The sequence below is a fragment of the Ambystoma mexicanum genome, chromosome 3p (genome assembly GCF_040938575.1).
Source record: "Ambystoma mexicanum isolate Mex_15411 chromosome 3p, UKY_AmexF1_1, whole genome shotgun sequence".
NCBI classification, from domain to species: Eukaryota; Metazoa; Chordata; class Amphibia; order Caudata; family Ambystomatidae; genus Ambystoma; species Ambystoma mexicanum.
The window spans coordinates 1,151,997,465-1,152,019,339 of NC_090925.1; the positions used below are offsets into that span (position 1 = coordinate 1,151,997,465).

General features: G+C 46.3%; 1 protein-coding gene across 1 annotated transcript in view; it reads right to left on the bottom strand.

The window, feature by feature from the left end:
- The window catches only part of VDAC1 (voltage dependent anion channel 1), a 172,561-nt gene that overhangs the window by 124,074 nt on the left and 26,612 nt on the right, over positions 1–21,875 (bottom strand). Inside the window, exon 2 of the mRNA XM_069652541.1 lies at positions 4,620–4,689. Coding sequence (XP_069508642.1) covers positions 4,620–4,686 — 67 coding nt within the window. The 5' untranslated portion in view covers positions 4,687–4,689. The remainder of the gene's footprint in view (positions 1–4,619; positions 4,690–21,875) is intronic.

Below are 21,875 nucleotides of genomic sequence, written 5' to 3' on the forward strand. Positions count from 1 at the left end.
ACCCTTTGACGATCATTGCTATACCTGTTGAGGAAGGAGAGGAGGTGCACGACTGTCACTTATGAAGGGCACAAAGAAAGATGATTTAGTGCATGCACAGGAGGATGCATTGGAGGAGGACGGAATGTACTTTTCATTGATGGCTAATCAACCATCGAGCAGTAGACTGGCCAGAGATGCACAGGGGCAGTGCTGGTGTGCCTCATAGATGGGGAATATGAGGTAATCATTTTGCTCAGGCAGCAGAACTCATTGCCTTAATTGAAGCGCTAGAAGCATCTTGAGGATGTTTGGTGACAGTTTACTCCGATTCGGCGTACGTCACAACCACTGTACATTCAGTGGTGTCCAGATGGACAAGGAAGGGGTTTTGCAGGTTTTATGGTATCCCTGTAAAGCATGCAGCCTTATTAAAAAGATGGCTTTATGCTCTGTCCCGCCCCCTCTAGTACCAGTGGCAAAATGCTCTGCCGAAGAGTGCCACGATGATGATTTCAATAAGGGCGGGTAAAGCTCCTCTAACAAAACACAAGTACACCCAGACTGATGGGTGGGATGGGGTTGTCAGGGCAAGAAGGGTAAAAAATAGAGCAGCTTTGGAACCCGTGGGGACAATGACCATTCATCCATCCGACCCAGAGAATTATACTGACATAGCAGTAGACGGGGGGGATGCTGTTTCATGACTGGCACCCCAAAAGAATATGCCAGAGGGGCAGCGGGGGAGAGTTTACGTCATGTGTGTAGAGCATGGGTACCCAAGTATGCAGACTTTAGAAAGAAGGAGGAAGGGTTAGTTAAAGGAGTATTAACTAAAGGGGGGGAATGTTAGGATGCACGTACAGCGTCCCAGCCAGGCAAAGAGGTTCAGGTTGAGGAAAACCTATTAGAATACAACACCATGGGATTAGAGTGGAGTTTGTGCCATGGACAGCGCATATATTTTCTTATTTCTGTCTGAATTATATTAGATACTGACATATAGCAACACAGAAAGAGCAACAAATGTATTAATGTTGCGGTTGCAACAGTTAAATAGGGCAGCATTATAGCCTCAGTGTATAGTTGTATTAGTATGTATTGATGTGCGATATGGGGAAAGAGTACACATTTGTAGAAGTTGGAGTCAGTAAAGTAGTGTGGTAACAGTGACAGGATAAATGCCATTTTGGATGTTAAGGCTGAGCACACAATGAACAGTTGAGAATGCAAGCCTTGGTGTGGAGCTGCAGCTACATTAGTTCAGCTCCAAAAACAAATCCCTTTTCCCATTCCCCAGGAGAGAAGCTGAGGTCTGAGGCACCTATGGGGCGCAGATCAGCACTAATTGTATCCAGCTGGACTGGTGGGAACAGAGTGTTATTTGGCAGAAGAGCCGGAAGGGCACCCTTTGAAGGACAAGTTCATGACAATAGGGCACAAACAAATCCTTGAAATTCAGACAGAAGAGCGGTACCCTGGTCACACCATTCCTGGGCACCTGTTGTTGGAAGGAGATAAGGGGGGTGCTGTTGTAGAGGCACAGGTAGGCACATACACCCAAACTCCCGCCCCTTCACTGCCATCATACTGGAATAGCAGGAGAAGAGCTTCATGTGGGACTCCCTGTGATGTCCCTATACCGCATAGAGTATGAGAGATGTTATGCACTCAGACAACCATACTGAATGTATCAACATTTCGAGAGAGTGGATGTCTGCAGGCACGATTAGACATCATGGAGCATTGAGTGAAATCTGACAAGAGCAGAGTGATGCCATGAAGAAGATATACGAGAATATGTAGAAACAATATGAAAATACTTAAGAATAACTATGTAACTGAAGCGACAAGAGAAACTTGTACGAAATTATAAAGCAATCATGTATCTAAAAAGAAGATAAAATAACTTGTGGAACAAAAAGTGTAAATGCGCAGCAACGCAAGGTAGACGAGACAAATAGAAGCTTGCTATAGAGGAATATATAATGTGGCTATGACGGCCATGATTGGAAAATGGATGCCTGCTCATGGGAAGATTCATTCTAACTACCTCAGTAGCAGATCAGTGCTGAAGAGTCAAGAGATGCTGGAAAACTGCTTTGTACGCCAACAAAGAAGTCTATTTTGGCCTATGATCAGGATAATATTTCAAGACATAACAGTACAAAGGGTGGCAGACGAATAATGTCATGAGCGCGATCCATTTTTCTCTTAGATTAATGAAGAAGAAAACATATGCGAGAGCCAAGTATTGGACAATGCCCCTCCTGCCCCTTGTCTCTCCTGACCACTCATCCTCCTCCTTTGCCACTGTCTCTCCGGAAGAAGTCACCAGAGCTGTCAACTCCATGAAGGTCTCTTCCAAACAGGTTGCCCCTTGCTCATCCAGAACCATCAAGGACAACATTTCCTCTCTCGCCCCTGCTCTTGCTGATGTTTGTAACATTCCTTTGCTACTGGTCCTTTTCCATCCATCCTCAAGCACTCCCTTGTGCGCCCCCACCTTAAAAAACAGTCAGCAGACCCTTCCTACCCAGCCAACTATCACCCCATCTCAATCACCCTTTTCCTGGGGAAACTGCCTGAGAAGTTGCCCCTGCCACAACTTAACATTCACACTGAACTCGTCGGCAGTCTTCATGACCATCAATCTGAATTCCAAGCATCCAGAGGCATGGAAATTGCTCTTCTGAACACTTGTGAAGAACTGCTTGCATCCCTCAATTCCAAATACCCTGCTTTCCTCATCCTCCTTGATCTCTCTTCTGCATCCGATACAGTGAACCACTCCATCTTCATAAAAAAGGCCCCATAACACCCTTGGTATCGCAGAGCGGCCTCTGGACTGGCGGACTACCTTCCTAACTGACCGCTCTTCCAAAGTCATACTGGGAACCTTCTCCTCCCCTACTTCCTTCTCCAGTTGTGGCGTCCCCCAGGGCTCCATTCTTTCCCTTTGGCTCTTTAACATCTACCTTACTCTACTGGCACGCCTCATTTCCTCCTTCTCCCCCAAACATCCAGTGCTATGCGGACGAACTCTTTCTCAAACTTTCTGCTGACGTCCTTGCACCCTTCATCATCCCCGACTACCTCTCAGCCATCCGGGCCTGGTGTACTTCTAATGATCTCTGCCTCAATGCCAGCAAAACAGATCCTTCCTATTGGAACCCCGGCACCTTCTTCCCTGCACTTTGGCTTCTTCCATGGGCTCTCCCCCGATCCCTCCTGGGAAGCCAGAAACTTTTGAGTCATCTTCTACTCCTCTCTCTCTCCTTCCCGCCTTATACTCAGGACATTGCCAAGAAGTCACACTTTCGGCTTTTCCTTTTGAAAGGAATTCTACCTTTCCTCACTTTGCCCCACGGACTCAATGTTACCTGGGCTTTTGTTCTCTCGAGGCTTGAATTCTGCAATAGCCTCCTCAATCTACCTTTGTCCACCATGCAACCCCTCCAGCTAATCCAGAATAGGGCAGCAAGACTTATCCTTGGCCTCAAGCCCAGGGACCGCATCTCTCCTGCCCAACAAGGTCTTCACTGGCCGAAAGTCCAAGGTTGGGTGGGATGAGAACCCATCAGTGGGTCTATCTATGGGGCAACCTGCTATACAGTGTTGCATAGACTAATACTCTGCCATTTTGTCTTCTATAATCAGTATCATATGTATTTTGAGGTAGTTTGAGGTGTGTTTTACAGATGAGTACTAACCTGCATACTTTCTATAAGTAGACATGTTCCCCTAACCAATCCCTCCTGCCAGTAGGGATTACAGTTTGCCAAGTAGAATGATGTCATGGATGACGCATATTGGGGGTATAAGACCCTGCTTTATTAAAATAAGAACAAAGTATTACTCTGCCATCTTTTTTTATTCTGTCCAGTTATTTGGTCTGAGATCTTTTATTTGTAATTCCCTCTAGCACAAGAGACACTTCAAGATGCTGTCTAGAACATTGTGTGATTCAAGACAGGAGGAGCAGAGGTGATGCCAATTAACTTAGTACAAAGTCAGGGGTGCACCATGAAGTCTGGGTTAATGAGGAAGCCTATTGTCTAACCAAAAGCGGGGTTGGCCTCGTCAAACTTCTTTGATCGCGTCTGGAAAAGGAGGGCGCACATCACGTGATGGTCACAAATTATTATGCATAGCATTGTTCATTTGCAGTTTCTCCTCTATATATAGGTGTAACGTCTTGAGATAAGACAAGCTCTTTTACGGAACCATCCGAGACCCTTTTTACATGCAATAAAGACATGCAGTAGTTATTTTGGTCGCTTGGATTGTTTTTATTCTACTTTTTTGGGCTGCCATTCTTTCATCAGTTTCAAAGGACATTCCTATAAAAAAAGCAATTACGCCTTTCTTTTGAAGGGAAACAAACATTGTATTGTAAATTTTTCTCAACAAAACACCTGGATCCACACAGAACTACCATAGACAGTGCAGCCAAGTCTTAATCATTATGGGCATTTCCTGATAAAGAATCTTTAAGGAGAGTAAAATCATAATCACGTACCAACTATGCCATTTACTAATTCAGAACGTTGGCAAGAAGATATACGCCAGAGTAACGACCCATTCTCGCTGAATGTTCTTTAACACTAAGAAAAGAGCTTTGAAAAAAGTTAATTTACCATATCCCTTTGCGAAAACATCTCTGGCAGCTTTTCCTAGGTCTACGTAGGTTGGTGGAATTGCCATTTTCTGCAAAAAGAAAAAAACAAAATTAGTTACGATACCAGTGCAGTTATTCGTTCTTACCAAGTGAACAGATTCGTTAGTGGTAGAATGCACACAATCTAGGGGAGATTGACACACAATAACATGAGGGTAACATTTCAAGGTGACCGACGATGCTGTCAACAATCTACACATGTTGTTCTTAATGGTGCCACACTCTTCATAGGTTCAAGGATTACTTGGTGTTTTTGCAGTAAGTCAATACACATTGGGTCAAAAGAGTCATGTCAAAAAGTCTGCCACACACCAAGTTCTGTAAACTTTATTTTAATGCTCCTTCGTAAAATAAGCAGGCAGAAGTCTTAGCCAGAACGTGTTACACACTGATTGTGATTCTGCACATTTTAAACCCGGGATACCATTCCTTGCCACCCGACTTGCACAACAGCCATGTAATTGTGTGGGTCCTTCTCTTGAGTTGTTACATTCTGAGCCCTGAATTACGCAATGTGATAAATGCTAATTTCACAATCTGACATTTTACTGTGAACGACCATATAAAACATCAGGACAACATTTGAGCAGACTAACTGCAACCAAGAGTTAAACACTCTCCATAGGACAGGGAAGGCCACTTTTTTTATACATAGTTTTGGCTATTAGGTGGGACTAGAAGCACTCCTGGCAAGTTATTGCGTTCAAACCTCTAGAGCGCAGACTATCACATTTAAAAGGCATTTAGGCAGTAAACAAGATCTGGAAGATGCAGGATCCAGAAAGTCGTTAAGCAGTGCCTGAATTCCAAGTGGTTTACAATTAGGCGTAGGGAGATTGGCAAAGTCTAGATGCCTTTACCGAGAATGAATACCCACCCCATCTTTCATATCTAAATTTAGGAATGGCGAGAAAGCCTGTCTGAGGTGGAGAGCAATACACGTGGAGGCAAGGGTATCTGGTCAATCCATCAAATACAAATGCATCTAACACCATACCATTGAATTATAAGCACCGAAATACCATTCCATTGAATGTCCATTTAATTGAATATAATTAGATGGATCCATCAAAATTAGTAATATTAAACTGTGGGTTAGATTAAGGTTAGGGGTTAGTGTTGGGGCTAGGGTTAGGGTTTGAGGTTAGGGTTGGGGCTAGGGGGATTAGATTAAGGGTTAGGGTTAGATTAAGGTTTACAATAGAGTTAGGGTATGGGTTAGTGTTAGGGCAACATTGGGGTTTGGGTTACGGTAAGGGGGTAGGCGTGGGGGTTAGGGGGAACCCCCCCACACCCCAATATACAAAAAAAAACATTACACAGAGCTGGCCAGTGCCGAAATTTCAGCACTGGACAGCTCAATGTAACTTTTTAACGTTACAAAAAAAATGCTATCTTTTAAAAGTGCATTTCCATTGAAACCAGTCCATTTATATTTGTGATGGACTGGTTTCGATGGAAAGGCACTTTTACTTGTAAAGGATGGCATGCTGATGCTTGTATAGATCGAAGCATCTTTTTCGATGCATTGGTATGTCGATGCATCGATTTGAAGTATTGACTTTGAACGGAGGCAAGCAGTGGCAGAAACAACGCCTGAATATGGAGGGAGAAAGGTTATAGTAGGGTTTGTGCACAAGATACAAGGCCTTAAACTGCACTCTTTGTTCCTCCAGCACAGAGAAGGGCCAGAAGAACTGAGGACACATGGGACCTACGGCCCAGATGAAAGAGGAGTCTGGTGACAGCGTTCTGCACCATTAGTAATTTGTGGATGGCAGATTTGGGCAAACCCATGTGAATTGCTTTGCAAGAGTCCAGTCTGCTGGATACAAAGCGTTTAGCAGATGAATTTTGCGAAGGAAAGAGAAATATTTCAAGAGTCTTTTTAGAGAATGCAAATGGAAAAAGCAGACTATGGAGACTGTTGAAATGTTGTAATCGAGAGAGGGTCTGGGGTTTAACCGGCCCTTCTCCCCTCTAATCCTCACCACCTCCCCAAGTCCCTCACTTTCGTTGATGGGAGTAGGGCAGGCACCAAGTGAAGTGGGTCAGATAAGATAGCTGAAATTGAAAGCTCTGCCGTTATTATGAGGGAGATTTCAGTTTTGGGGGTATTACACTTTAGGCGATTCGTAGTCCTACCAAGAGCAGATTAAACAAATGTGGGCTAAGTGCTCAGCCTTGAGGAACCCATGCAAGTAATAGCAGTTAATGCCGATTCGAACGGCAGTAAAAAATAAGGAACAAGTTACTTACCTGTAACTTGTTCTCCAGCACGGGTCTGGCATGGATTTACATGCTCATGAATATTCCCCGTTGTCAGGCTGGGAACCCTCGGTAAAGAAAAACAGTTCACTTTCAAACTGTCTTTCTCCTTTAAACCAATCACTGTACTCTGGGTCATACTGCCCCCAGTCAATGACTGCCCTCTCCCCAAGCCCCTCCTCTGGGCGCCATCTTCAGATTTCGTAAGCATGTAAAGGGGCAGTATGACCAGGAAGAGCCTGAGAGGGGTAGGAGGGAGGATTTGCATGTGAATCTATGCCAGGCCCATGCTGGAGAACAATAGTTACAGGTAAGTAACTTGTTCCTTCTCCAGCATGGAGTCTGGCATGGATTCACATGCTCATGAATGATGAATACATAGCAGTACAACATTACACAACCACAGGAGGTGGAAAGACTAGACTCAACAGAAGCAATTACTCTTACCTCCGGAACAGGCTTACTTTCAAGCGAACAGGTTGCGTAGCACTGCTTGGCCGACCCTGGACTCCTCTCTGGAATCCCTGTTGACTCAGTAGAATCTCGTGAAGCTGTGTGTGGACCTCCACGTAGCAGCCCTGCAGATGTCCAGCAGGGGCAAACCAGACAGGAACTCAGTTGGTGCAGCAATCGCTCTAGGGTGGAATAGGCTCTCGGACGGCCGGGCAACGGTCGGCTCACCAACTGATGAGTGCATGATGCAGCCATAGTGCCACCTTGAGATGGAAGCCTTGGCCAAAGCCTTCCCATGGTTCACAGAACCAAAGTTCACGAACAGTCGAGACGTCTTCCAAAGACTTTGTCGAGTGCAAAGTCCTTTCCGCCTGCGAAGAAGGTTTCGGATAGTCCACAGGCAACACCAAAGGCTTGTTGAGGTGGAATTCCAACGGGACCTTTGGCATGAAGGAAGGGTGTGTCTGTAGCACCACCCTCCACTCGTCAAAAGTCAGATACGGCTGTTTGGAGGATAGGGCATGGATCTCCCGCCTCCTGTCAGAGGGGACGGCCACAAGGAAAGCTGTTTTCCATGAAAGGAACAAGAGGGGCCTGATGCTTGAGCCTCGTCAGCACCACGACGAATTCCCACAACGGGGCAGGAGCCTTTTCCCCCCAGCGGGAAAGATCGAAACAGTCCTTTGAGGAACTCCTTGACGATACGGTGGCACCCAAGAGAAGATCGTCCTGGAGACCTGGTATAGCAGGAGATAGCCGCCAGATGCACCTTGATAGAGGCGTGGGCCAGCCCCGCCTTGGCTAAGGACAACAAGTATGGCAGAATCTGCGGGGCCGTGACCCAAAGAGGGTTGATCTTCTGCGACCAGCAGCACGTAGTGAAACGCTTCCACTTGTGCCCGTGACGCTCTGACCTTGGCAAGGACCTCCCTGCAGTCCGCCAGCAAATCCTATCCTTCGAACTCTGGGGCTGCAGGAGCCAAGTCCTCAGGTCAGCGATCCTGGCTTGTGATGCAGGATTGCACCTCCTTCTCTGGGGAGCAGATCCGCGACCACTGGCAGCTTGACCGGAGGCGACATTGACAGGCTGAGAAGGTGCAGGTACCAAATCTGCATCGGCAATGCCGGGGCGACGAGTATCATCCTGCATTGGCACGGTTTGAGTTGATTGATGACTCGCAGCGCCAGAGGGAACGTGCATAGGAACAAGCCTTCCCGCGGGAAGGAGAACGCCTCACCCATGCTCCTCAGCTGGTGGAACCCACTGGCATTTGGAGTTCGCTGCCGTCGTAAAAATATCATACACAGATCGATTTGGGGTCTGCCCCACTTGAGGACGATGCGGTCCACCTGATCCTGCCGAAGTTCCCACTGGTGGCAGGAGCGCAACTGCCTGCTGAGGGAGTCAGCGATGGGTGTTCTCGACTCCCACCTGGTGAAAGGGGATGAGGAACATCTCTTGGTTGACGGCCCAGTGGATTGCGCTGGGGACCGGCGACTATCTGCTTCCTGATGTAGAACATTGTGGTGGTGTTGTCCGTGAAGATCCTCACCACTTTACCCTTCTGGGACAGAAGAAATGACTTGACGGCCCAGACCACTGCCCGCAGCTCCAGGATACTGATATGGAGAACTTTCTCCTGCGGCAGCCACAGGCCTCTGGCGTGCAGACGTCCGGTGTGGACTCCCCAGCTAGGGAAGCGTTTGTGGTTACATCTCCTGGTGGGGGGCCAGAAGGGGGGGTCTCTTGGGGGGAGGGGGGTTTGTGCCCCAGGCAACGTTGGAGTGGATGCCGCAATACATTACCGATCAATGGAACTCCTTGATAGTGGGGGCTGGGGTAAGCATCTTGTCTGCAAAGCTTCAAGACACTTGTATCCAGCGAGCGCCCAGGAACTCCTTAAGAGGTTGCATCCCTAATCTGCAGAGCCGGATAAGTTAGATGCACAATGCCATCATGCTGAGCAGGGACTTGATGGCCTGCACCATGGTGGTCTTCAGTGACAACAGCCATTGTACCTTCCCCAGAATGGCCGCTACCCTATCCCAGAGGGAGACGCCAGGCAGGAGACTGTTGAGCCTGGCTCCCAGGAACAGTGCGTTCTGAGATGCAGTCAAGCAGGACTTTGGATAATTCACAGTCTTTTCCGTGTGTTCGAAGGCTACTTCCCTTGACTTGGTCCGGATGAGCCAGTCGTCGAAGTACGGGTACACGTGCATCACCTGTAGATGTAGGTGGCCCATCACTGGTGCCAGGCACTTCATAAACACCCTGGGTGCTGAAAGGGAGGGCCTTTAATTGGTAGTGTCTTCCTTGCACAATGAAGCGTAGGAACTTCAAATGCTTCCTGTGGATGGGGAAGTATGCGTTCTCCAGATCCATTGACGTCAAGAAGTCTCCTTCCTCCAGTTGGTTGAGCATGTGCTGCAACGAGACCATCCTGAATTTGGGACTGGAGGTACTTGTTGAGACGCTGCTGGTCTAGAATGGGCCTCCAGCCCCCAGTCTTCTTTTTAACTAAGAAGTATCTTGTGTAGACTCTGGAGCACCAGAGACGTCTTGGAACTAGCTCCATCGCCCCTTTTTCTAGCATGGCCCGTACCTCCTGCAGGAGCTGAGGGATGTGCTGCGCCTGCCCGGTCAGTGGCGAGATCCGGTGACAGCGATGCTGAAACTCCAGGGTATTTCCGTGGGCGAGAGCTTCCAGCACCCATTTGTCAGTGGAGATGATCTTCCACTCACCGATGAACCCCGCCAGTCGGCCTCACAACGGGGTGCGTGGGTGGGGGCCCCCCTGACGTCCTGGCTGGTTCAGTCTTGCTTCAGCACCTGCTTTCTGCCTTGTGGGCGAAAACAGCACTGGCCACTTCCACTGAAAGCCTTGGAAAGGCCTCTGTAGACCTCCTGGGCCGTGGAACGGGAGGGTTGACGGTACGATGAGGAACCTCCACCGAAACCATTCGTCGATCTGCTGGACTGTCCGCCTGAGGCACAAAAGGAAGAGTAGTGTTGTTGGAGAGCCCAGGGCACAAACTGTCTCCTTATCAGTCTTAATGGCTTGTAAGGACTTGTCGACGGTCTTCCCAAAGAGGTTGTCCCTGTCGAAGGGCATGTCCAGTACCTTCGTTTGGACCTCGTGGCGGAAATTGGTGGCCTTCAGCCAGCTTCAAAGATGGAGGCAGACACCATTCTCCCACCCGTCAGAAACCTGTGTCAGCGACGTCCAGGGCCACTGTGATGGCATGGTCCAACGCCACTTCCCCTTCCTGGATGAGGGAGATCACATCCACCTGCTTGACGTCAGGTAGGAACTCCAGAATCGTAGCCAGCTTGTACCACAGCTCCCTGTCGTACCTAGCCAGGATCGCCAGTGCGTTGGCTACTTTGACGGTCTATGCCGCGGAGTAGATGACCCTTCTCCCCAAGGAGTCCAACTTCTTCCCCTCGCTGTCCAGAGGGACTGAGGATGACAAGAGATGAGACAGCCTCTTCCTTGCAGCCGCCGACACAGAATCTGGTGACAGTTGCAACCGTAAGCACCTGTATTTTTTCTCCAGCCTATCCTGGTTGGCTGGGGTCGGGTTCTTCAACAGGGTCAGGCCTTCCTCCCAAACATTGTCCGGGAGTGGCAACACCATGATGGTTTTCCTTTTGGCCTCGCGCCTCTGCTAAAGGAAACCTTCCTTTTTGGTCTCCTCAGGCGTTAGCTGGAAGAGCTCGGACGATCTGGCGACCATGGCATGAAACGACCACACCTCATCCAGTGGGGACGACCTCGGCTGAGGCGATCCGCCTGCCGTGACAATGTCATTGTGTCCATGTCCATGTCCATCCCAGTGTCTGGGTCCCTCATGGGGGAAGGCACGTGGCACGGGTGTGGAAGTTGATGCAGCAACGTTGGTTGGCACCTCCTCTTTTTCGTCAAAGACTGATTCGGGGCCACCGGGGTCTGCGCCATCCTTTTCTGAATTTCTGACACCAACGTGTGCAGGGTCGAAAGGATGTCCAGCGATACAGCTTTCAACAGAGTTGGAGCGGCAGGCCTACTAGGCCCTGTGTCGGCGTCAGCATTTCCGCCATCATCTCCATCGGCATTTCCACCCTCGCCGTCCTCCACATCCTCGTGGATCGTGCGTATGGATGCCTGGTCTTCCTCGTTCGTAGAAGAAACATCCGTGCCTTGGAGTATGGCCTTTCCTACGGCCTCCTCACCCCACCCTTTTTTGCATCCCGAGGGGTGGAATTTGGGCATAGCAACGGCATCCTCTTTTCGGGTGTCCTCACCACCACCCGGCCGAGGCCTCCAGCCTCGGGGGTAGGGAGACTGTGTGCAGTCGGGCCACCTTCACAGGGTCAGCCCCTTTGCCCTTCGAAAGAGCGGCTGCCACCATCTCGATCATCGATGACTATTTGTCTTGAGAAGCCTGGGCCTTCTTTGGCAGGTCAGCCACCTTTTCCTCCACCCTAGGCTTCTCTGCTTCTGCAGTAGTTTAGTAGAGTTGGCAGATTTTCTCTTTGAGGAGGAGCTGGATCGATGGAGGCAGATGGTGAGTTAGATTGCGACCTGCCTGCGCATCGTTGGACCGGCTTGCGCGGCGACCCCAACGGAAACGGACTTGCAGTGCTTGGCCTTGTCTTGGGCCCCCATGGATGAAATGCCCTCAAAAGGACTTAGAAGCCCACTCCTCGGACCACACAGTCCTGGGTGAGGCATGCCCCTGCTTGGGGCAGGGGGCAGAGGCCTTGGCGCGGAGCCATGCCACCAGTCTACTGTGACCATCCCTCATGGTTCTCTCTGTGAACCCGAGGCAGATCTCGCAATCTCCTTCTCTGTGGTCCAGATGGAGTTGGAGGCATTGAAGGTGTTTGGCCTCCACAAACACGTTCCACAGTCCGCAGCTGGGGCAGAGCTTGAAAAAGGGAGCTTCCATCCTTCTTCTCTTGCGACATGGTCCGGGGTGCGGAGTTGGCCCAATGGCCTTCTGGAAACTTCGATGAAACTCGACGATCCTTGCCCTTGAGGGGTGCTGACAATCACTAACAAACAGATTCCTGCTTTTCGACCGATGGAGAGAAAGAGCACACAGGGTCTGTTTGACAAAAGAAGGACTTTTCCTTGAAAAGCACGTAAAAAATGTAGAATAGCTAACGGAGTAACACTCGAGGACTGCCAACACTTGAATGTGTTGGTAAAAATCTGAAGATGGCTGCCAGAGGAGGGGCTTAGGGAGAGGGCAGTCATTGGCTGGGGCAGTATGACCCAGAGTACAGTGACCGGTTTAGAGGAGAAAGACAGTTTGTAAGTGAAACTGATTTTTCTTTTACCGAGAATTCGCTGTCTGACGACGTGGGACATTCATGAGCATGTGAATTCATGCCAGACCCCATGCTGGAGTATGATTGCACTCTGCCAGTTCCACTGGAACTAGGAGAAACTAGGAAAGCCAGGCCAAAGATTTGTAACCTATACCTAGATCATAGAAACGTGCTACCAGGATGGCATGGTCATCAGTGGTGAAAGCGGCAGTAAGATCAAAGCCCCCACACCTCTGCTATCTACCAGGAGTATAATGTAATCTATTGAAGCCACGACAACAAGCTCAGTGCTACAACCAGGATGAAAGCCAGCCATTATCCACTAAGCCGTGCTCTTCCAAAAACGACTGATGGAGGTGGTGGCTGCATCACAATTGCAATTTGCTCAGATAGGGGAGCATAGATGGGTCGGAGGTTTGCCAAGTTGCTCGGGTCCAGTGATATCTTTTAAGCAGGGGGTTGACAGGTGCTTTCTTTAGTCAGTCAGAACCAAATCCTGACTCAAGGAACTATTAATCATTTGAGTGAGATCAGATACAACCAAGGTTTATACATACTTCAGAATCCATGCAGGCAGGGATCATGAGGGGATCCCATATGGACGATGGGCTGCTATCACTTCAAAACAAGGCGGATTCCCAAGATGGCTTAAAAAGACAAAAACATACGTTTGGTTGCTATGTTTACAAGCAAGGATCCAAAAATATCTGGTCCACTAGCCCCAGTGACGACACCAACCAGCTGCTTCAGAATCCTAGTGATTTTGTCTTAAAATAACTGACAAATCACAAAGGGTCTGCAAAGGCAAAAATATTTACTCAGACTTTAGATGATCTCTGAAAGTGCTTTAAATTATTCATTAGCAATATTTAAACAAGAGCATATGTGGCCTGAGTAATAGTAGCGTTTTGATTGAATCAGCATTTTCTTATAAAAACGTAGATGTTTATTAAAGCACATCTAGCCTGTGGATCAAAATGTTTCCTTCAGGCTTGTTCAAATGGACTTAGTTTTTTTAATACCACAGAGAACCAAGGTTTCCATCTCTGAGCATCTCCCTCATCCTTTCCGAGTATACCGGGTGCTAACTAATCAACAGCTGTCGTCATTTTTTGGTAAAATGTATAGAACAACCATAACGGGTCAGCGCATGTAGCTTGAAATTCTTCTACAACAAAGAATTGAGCCAAACTATCTAAATGTATATTGTCCCATTTGGGAAGGATGTAGGTGTTGGGCATGGAAGGGCTCAAGAGGGAATCATCGGTAAACTGTATGATAGAGACACCAGCATGATCAGCCCAGGGGAGGAGAAGTGGGAAAACCCCCTCTGACTGGCCCGAAGTATCAAAAATAAAGTTTAGGGTGCCCCCTGCTATGTGAAAGCTGAAACCAACCGAACAAAGCCTAAAATGGCCAAAGAATCCTGAAAAGGTTTTGGCTATAAGGCAAACCTATTGGCATGAGAAGTGAAGATAAGGGAAAGATGGCATGGGAGGAGGGGCACACAGGCTGTCCATGTCAAAATATTGTCATTCATTAATACAATGATGTTCTTTTTGGTGCCAACTAATCAAGAAATAAATAACGCTTGTAATGACAAAATACTTGACGTAATCATTGATATAACCAACTCGCACAAACTGTGACAATATGGACTAACACATCCAGCCAGCGCCAAACTAATCCACGGATGTGTCATCCCCACAACACTTTAAACCAAACAGGAACCTTGGAGTTGGTCCCTGGACAAACCAGGATTTAGGCTGCGGGAAGAATTAGCAACAAGCAAATAGCAGGTGCACAGAAGAGAGGGAGTCCCGACACCTTAACTCCAACCAATGTCACACTTGAAAAAGTGTGTGTGAATTAGTCGAACAGTTGAGCAGTCAACAAAGCAAGAGTGCAAGCAAAATTGGAGACGTCCTAAACTGCTGGCCAGCGGCCCTTAGGTTTCTTCCACTCTCCCACTCTACCCATCCATACCGACAGGTTTACTGACTGTCCCTGATGAGGCAAAACATGTATGTGCTCACCCCCCCCCACACATCCAACTGATTGACAATGTTTCCTACAATAGAGCATAGGGATTAGGGGCAGAGAGTCCACTCAGACACCAACGTTTCTACCTAAATGAAGAGCCTGCATGCTTATCTTCCCAAACTAGGGGACACATCTTGAAGCGCAGAAGAAACGGTCAACCTAGAAAAGGAATTGTTAGAAAGCTCTAGCAGACCATGCATCCTTCCAAGACCTGCCCTGACAATGAAGCTTTGTCAGCGTCTGCGGACACAGAATTGCTTCAAGCGGCCAGAGTAAGACCAAGAGAAGCACCAGTCAGAGGCATCTGCAACCTGTGCTTGTGAAATACAATCTACATAAAGATAATAAAGAAGAGTGAAACCTCAGCAGGGGTGTTTTTTACTTTCTGGTGCATCCCTATGGCCTGCTTCCTTGATGATCTGAAATGGGAGGCTTCATAATACACTGCATCGGAATGCTAGATTAACTTCAAAGCTTCTGGGGTTGCAAATTTCCATCTCAGTGACAAGCTGTCTAGGTCCCTGAAAGCAATCGTTAACACAGTAAGGCCACGAGTGCCGAACGGTAGAACTAGGCTTCATCTTCCGAATGGTGTAGCACCAACCTTCGCCAAAGCAAATCCACAACTATAATTGTACCTGAACCAAATCCACAATCAGAAATATAAACCAACTGCGAGACCTCTAATTATTAAACAGTGGGTAACCAGCCACCTATGTACTGCTAATACTTTTCAGCAGGTGGTTTTTAACACAGAGCACACACTCAAGAAGGCCCAACAATCTGGGGACAAAGGTTCAAGTTTCTTGTTGGTATGAAAAATCATTTCCGCCCCCCGGTTAATCCCCGAGGCATTGATTCAAGACATTTAAAAATAAAACAAAGACAAATTAAAGAATAATTAGTACGGTGTCATTGAGAGCATGCACTTGGGTTTACCTATTTAAATGAACGCAGTGAGACAGCCATTTGAAGTGACCTTAAATCAGGATGCCGGCACACATACAACACATGTGAAGGGGATAAAATGCGCCAGACATTCTTGGGGCACTTTCTTTACTACAACCAGCAAAGTGGACGATATTTAGAAACCTTCCAAATGTCGAAACGCCTCCAATAAGCGGGCAGCTAGCCAAATCCCTCTTTAAATTCGATGCAAGACTGAACTGGTACAAACAGAAATTAAAAGGAATGCTGTTCTGGTAGTTGGAAGAGGGATGGGCAGTTAGAGTGTATTTGTGTGTGAAATATGTTTTGCCTAACTTTGTTCCAAGTCACCAGTATCATTAAAGTCTTAACAGCAACAGCGTCTTCGAAATAGAATGCAAGTTCAAACAATGGTGTGTTTGGCCAGCCCCATGGCTTGATACCAAGTGCATTGTACTCGCAGGCTCATTAGCACGTTTTCAAACGTTGTTGTTGGGAGGTTCCCTGAAGACATAGGCCACTGTGTACGTGGAAAGGAACGAGGTGTGGCAGACTATACTGGCATTCGGAGTTTCAATGATAAAGCTCTGAATGGGCAGTGCAAACTGTCGGTTGTGCACCAAGATTTGAAATTGTACTAGAAGCAGCTTGCTCAAAGCCTAGAGTAGAGCACTGCTCCACAGGGCAGAGTTTTGTAAAGCGCTAAAGCCCAAACAGGCAGCTCAGTGCTGAGGCTCGAAAGAAGAAAGGCAGTGACAATAATATATTGAAATTATAAAGTATTCAGCTTTTTACCTCAAGAGGAAGTTAATTCCACAGCACAGCAGCCTCGACCTGAAAAGAACATCCATTACTTCTCTCTTTTAAACCGAGACCACAGCCAGGTGTTTATTCATACACCATTTATGCTAGGATATGTGCCATTTAATTTGGTCTATAAGAGAGGCAGTAGGATGCTATTATGTAGCTTAATGCAGTAAGGTACATTCCTTAAAATTAGCCCTGGTTTGCTTAAGTTAAGCCTTTAAACAGGTGAAATGCGGGAGCGCTTTTGGGGCATTTGTCAGAATTCCCAACGGCGTTATTCTGTAGAACCTAAAGACTTCAAAAGGATGCCTTTATAGGCTCCGGAAAAGAATAATGCAGTAATACGTTTTTGCCCCAAATATATTACAGGCAATCTCTGCACACTTAACTTCGGACAAAAACAGATGGATGTGTCAGAGTAGCATTAAGAAGAGAAGCTCACTATGGTGTTAGCCTGCAAACAAATTGAAAGAGTGGGGTCAAGAAAATGCCTAATCATTAAGCTTTAAATAATCTGTAAATGTTGGTATGTGCAATGGGTATAGAGGTTTCATCTTCATGCGATGAAGAGCAGCAGAAATTCAGTTTCCTCACCCAGGCTTCACTGATGTAAAAGAGGGTCTACATGGATCAACATTATAAGAAGACTTTCCTGTCGTCTCATTCAAATCTGGGTGTAATCCTCATAGTTGTGGAATGGCACCCCCCTCCCCCTCCTGGAGCAACAGGTCACAAAGAGGTTTCTTGTAAACATTAAATAAGTTGGGCGGCTGGAAGGAACCCTTTGGAATACATTTCAATGCAACAGGTTACGATTTAGGAGTATCCAACTCAGCAGAAGATTTTCCTACAGTGAAAGGAGCGAAACGATGTTCCGGCCCTGCCGGCAAGCTTTTATTCTGATGCCTGACTCTCCAGCAAAATCTGATGATCAACTGTATCACAAGCTGCCGAAACACGCCCAAAGGCATCTGCATGCCAAACCCATTGGATTCTAATAGCTGGAGCATACTTAACCCGGTGCAGAGCAGTCTACTGAGCTTGCTGGAATGCTTCAGAGCACCAGCTTCATATAAGTTTTCAAAAGGGTTGTGGTCTGCTTGGAGTTTGAAGGACATCACACTAAGACTTACTTGATCCATAGGAATGTCTGTTAAAAGCCACTTGGTAATCATAGTCAGGAATGTTCCGTTAAGTTAACATTACTTGCGGACCGTTAAATCTGTGGCTCCAAAGAGGCACCCTGACAATAAAAACAGTAGGGCGAGCTTCAGCAGACGAGGAGAAAAGAATTACTGCCTGAATATAACTTTTTTTAAGGCCTCCCAAAATCTCAAAGGGTCCTATATAAGCAGGGAAGCGAGGACGGGGATTCCACAGAAGCAGCAAACAAAAGAAGGATCAACCACCCATTTCTCTTTGTCCGATATTGAGCATCAAATCATCACTAAGGTTACAGCTGGCGAGGCAGCAGAGGAAGAGTCGCTGGATTCTTAGCCTGCTTCAACAAAGCTCCCAAAATATCCCAATGCAGAAGTCTAAAAGCCCAGACGTGTCAAAACCTTTCCGGAAGGGCCATTTGGGACACAGATAATAGTGCATATTGATAAATGTAGCACATGTTGAAAAGGCAATACTTATAAAGAATTCAATAACCTGAGGCACAAAACAAAAATACCATTATTCTTTTACTAACCACCCCCAAAAGAATTAGGAGAAAAAAATATTAGGTGAAAAAAAAAAACAGACTTAACCTGTTTTAAACAAATTGTGATGGAAGTGTATGGGGCCAATTGTAGTCAATTTAGGCCTACAGACATCTAAAGGGATAATGAAAGTATCAGAAAGGAAACCTTAAGCAAGGGCGTGGGAGTGTGAGAACAAACACGGGTCAAATACCCTATTCTATGGAACGTCTTCCACTCAGGAGGGTCTACAACCACCTTTTTTCTCACTGCACCCTTCACATAGAAGAAACATCAATTTGCATATCAGTCAGGTCGCACCCACAAGGGCGGCAATCGAGCATGCCACGCATGCTTCGCTACACCCCGCCCTCTTCTCCAGCGGAATCCATAATTCTACCCGGAAGGCTAGCTGATTGACTGCTTTGCTCTCTTGGTGGGTGGGTGGATTGCCTACATACAAGCTATCTGCAACGTTCACTTCTCTGGAACCCCTTTGTGCCAGGAAATACCAGTTTGGGTGGACAACACAACTGACTTTATTGGTCAGATTACACCATCTCTTCATTCATCCCCCTTTCTGGGTCATCTTCAGGAGGGACTGTGATTGGAACTCCACTTTCATGAAGTCAATGGGAACTCATGGATGCCAAACTGTTTGACCAGGATCCAAATGGGCCAAATTAGTCTATTAATCTTCACATTGGATATTCTTTTTAGCTATTGCGGTACCTCTTGCTATAGATTATGAAATATTTTCTTTTTTCTTGCTTTTGTTTGTAATCATTACATTTCTATGCATCTTCCTTCTGGCACCAAGATTCTTCTCTAGGAGCAAACGGGTGCCCTTTAAAATCTAAACAAATAAAAACTAGTCAGCTCTGGAGATGGGCATAGGGAAGATTAAAAATAAAATGTACCTTGCCTTAGCACAGTGAAATATGCAAGGGAGGGACAGTTTATGGAACCTGCACAGTGAACCCAAAGAAATCAAAAATGGGCCTGGCTGGAGATGTTGAACCACCCAGCATTCGGTCTAATGCTGTAACCTTATGGTTGTACAGTGTTATGGTGGATTTCATTAACCCTGCACTGATACCGTAATCGAGTAGTTGGTATGATTTCAGTGACATAGTCAAGCAGTCTTTTTATATGCATACTAGAGATTTTTTTAATAAAACTCTTTATTGGTGAACGTTAATACCTAGAATAGTATGCAAGTCGAATGTTTCTTTGCCAACACGTGCTTCCCTTAAGCAACTTCATGGCACTCATAGCTTGATAAGAGAAGAAAGAAAACAACACTGTAGCATTCTTGCTAAAATACCTCCAATTGTGTTGCGTTGATCTAGTAGTGCACCTTTCAAGTTCCTTATTTCGTATTGTACGTTAATCGCTTGCATTGTACAAGGATTCTAGTTGAGTCACGCTTTTAATTGGGTAAGATAACTGCGCGATGACAACCACTTCATTTAGCAATTCGGGATGGAAAGAATCATTCTCACAATCTTAAGAGTTCGAGGTACGAAGGCTGCTCTGTTCAGAGACGAAAGCATGTAGGCATCCATGGTTTTGTTATTACGAAGTGTCAGCAGGTGCAATGCAAGCAATGATCATGAAAGTCTCCATATTCATGTCAAAAGTCCAACCACTCAATTTAAAATCACCGGTATTATACTAGCTCACTACTCAAATATATAAATGGGGAAAGTTTGTATGTTCGCGGTTGGCTCCAGCCCCATATGTTGGTGGGCTGCAGTTTTGGCCAGAGGTCGGCATACCAGTCTGGCATGTAATAGCGATAGTGAAATCTGACCAACCCACCCATGCGCCCTTCACAAGGGTGGGGCGGGTCCGGCCCTGTGCCATCAGTATAGGCGATTTAGGGAGTGACGATTATACGATTTACAAAAAAAAGGAAGTTATAACACAATAAAACGTACACAAGGCTATAGCAGTCCCCCAAGTGCATGTCAGCTACAGTATGTGCAAGGCTGGGTGATACAAAGTACAAAGTATAGGTGGGCACCACAGAGTTTTTTGCTGAAATCAGTTGTATCTACTGTTTGTTCAAAAATGTTTTGACCTGGAGCCACCAGTCTGTAAAAGGTCCTGTGGCATCCAGACCTCACAAACCAGCTTAGAAGAAAAGGTAAGGTGACTATACCTTACTTAAGACTGGTGCTCACATTTGACCTTCGTCTGGGTTGCACGATTATATCAAATTGTTTTTCAAAGTTTTCATACTTTTTCAAAGATGCACAAAGTCGGTGAAAAATTTCACAAAGGACATGTTTAATTCACATTTCTAGTTTCCGTATCTCATATTTAGCTCATATGTAGTGAGGCAACCGGAAAATTATTAGGTCGATTTGTTAATAAGCACATATGCCAATGCATTTCGATCTGTGACCATCTTCAGGGCCATACTTAAATTATAAATCAACTAAACAGTTGTAAACAGTAAGACAATCCATCAGATTATAATGAAAAATGTGAAACACATACCCCAAGTTGATCCGAATGATTGGCTGGGTGATACCACTAGTTAGTGTATAAAAGCAGAGACAACCAAATCCGCCATACCATACCACTGTTTTAGGACCAGTGGTCTTCAAACTGTGGTTCTGGTTGCCCTTGAGGGGCCCAGAGGATGACCAGGAAGGGGGTGGTAATGGAAAGTTATTTGAATAGGGAGGACAGGTACTGTGCTCATTAGATATCCAGGTATGTTTGCCAATACTATATTTACTTTTTCGGTTGGGGGTGGGGGGATACTCCACTTAAAAGGGTTTGTAAAACACTAGCATAGACCTATCTATGTAGCTTAAACACAGCAAGTCGGAGAAGGTTGAACAATGGTAGGGGCAGGCTTCAAAACCTTAGAAAAAAAAGTCCTCTTTCACACCCACTTGAGATCATCAAGTTTCGACTAACTAGAAAAGACACTGCAGGTGGCCTAAGCAGGAAAAGAGGACACCACATAATTTTCATAGTCTGTTTGAGTTTGTTGGCGATGGAGCTAAGCTTTAAGGAGTAATAGTTTAATTTACAATGATTTATTTTGGTGTTCTGTTGGGCGCATTTATTCTTATGGGAGCTGGTCACTTAAAGACTTGCTGTCTCGAAAAAACTCAAAGCAGGATTTGCCATTGACAAATGCAAAGGAAAGTGCATCTTCATTAGCTCGACTTGGCATGCATTTCTGGATGGGTCTTTTAGATGTGAAAACCTGTGGATAGAAGCAGTTTTGATGATGCAGCGAATGATGAAAAGCACCCCTGCTGCTATTTAGGAGTTTCACCAGCTCTTGTGACAGATTTGCAAACAAGGGCAATATGCCCTGTGCCCATAGCACTGGTTAACAAACATCAGTCAGACAAAGCAGCTGAAGTTATGTTATATAGTTTTGTAAAGCACAAACTTACACCCAGGGGCATCTTGGCGCTGCGAAACCCAGCAGAATGGGCTCAGCACAGAGGACTTGAAACTCTTCTGAAAAGAAAGGCTTTCAGAGATCTACAAAATTGAAGATAGTGGAAAAGGAAGAGAGTTCCGCAGCTTAACTGCGGCTACTGAGAAAGCACGACCTCCCACTACGGACAATCTGAAACAGGACACTTGAATAAGAAGCGCATCCTGAGAACGGAGTGAGAGCTTGGGGACATAGAGACAGAATTTAGAGTGTAAATATTCTGCCCCAGTCCCATAAGAA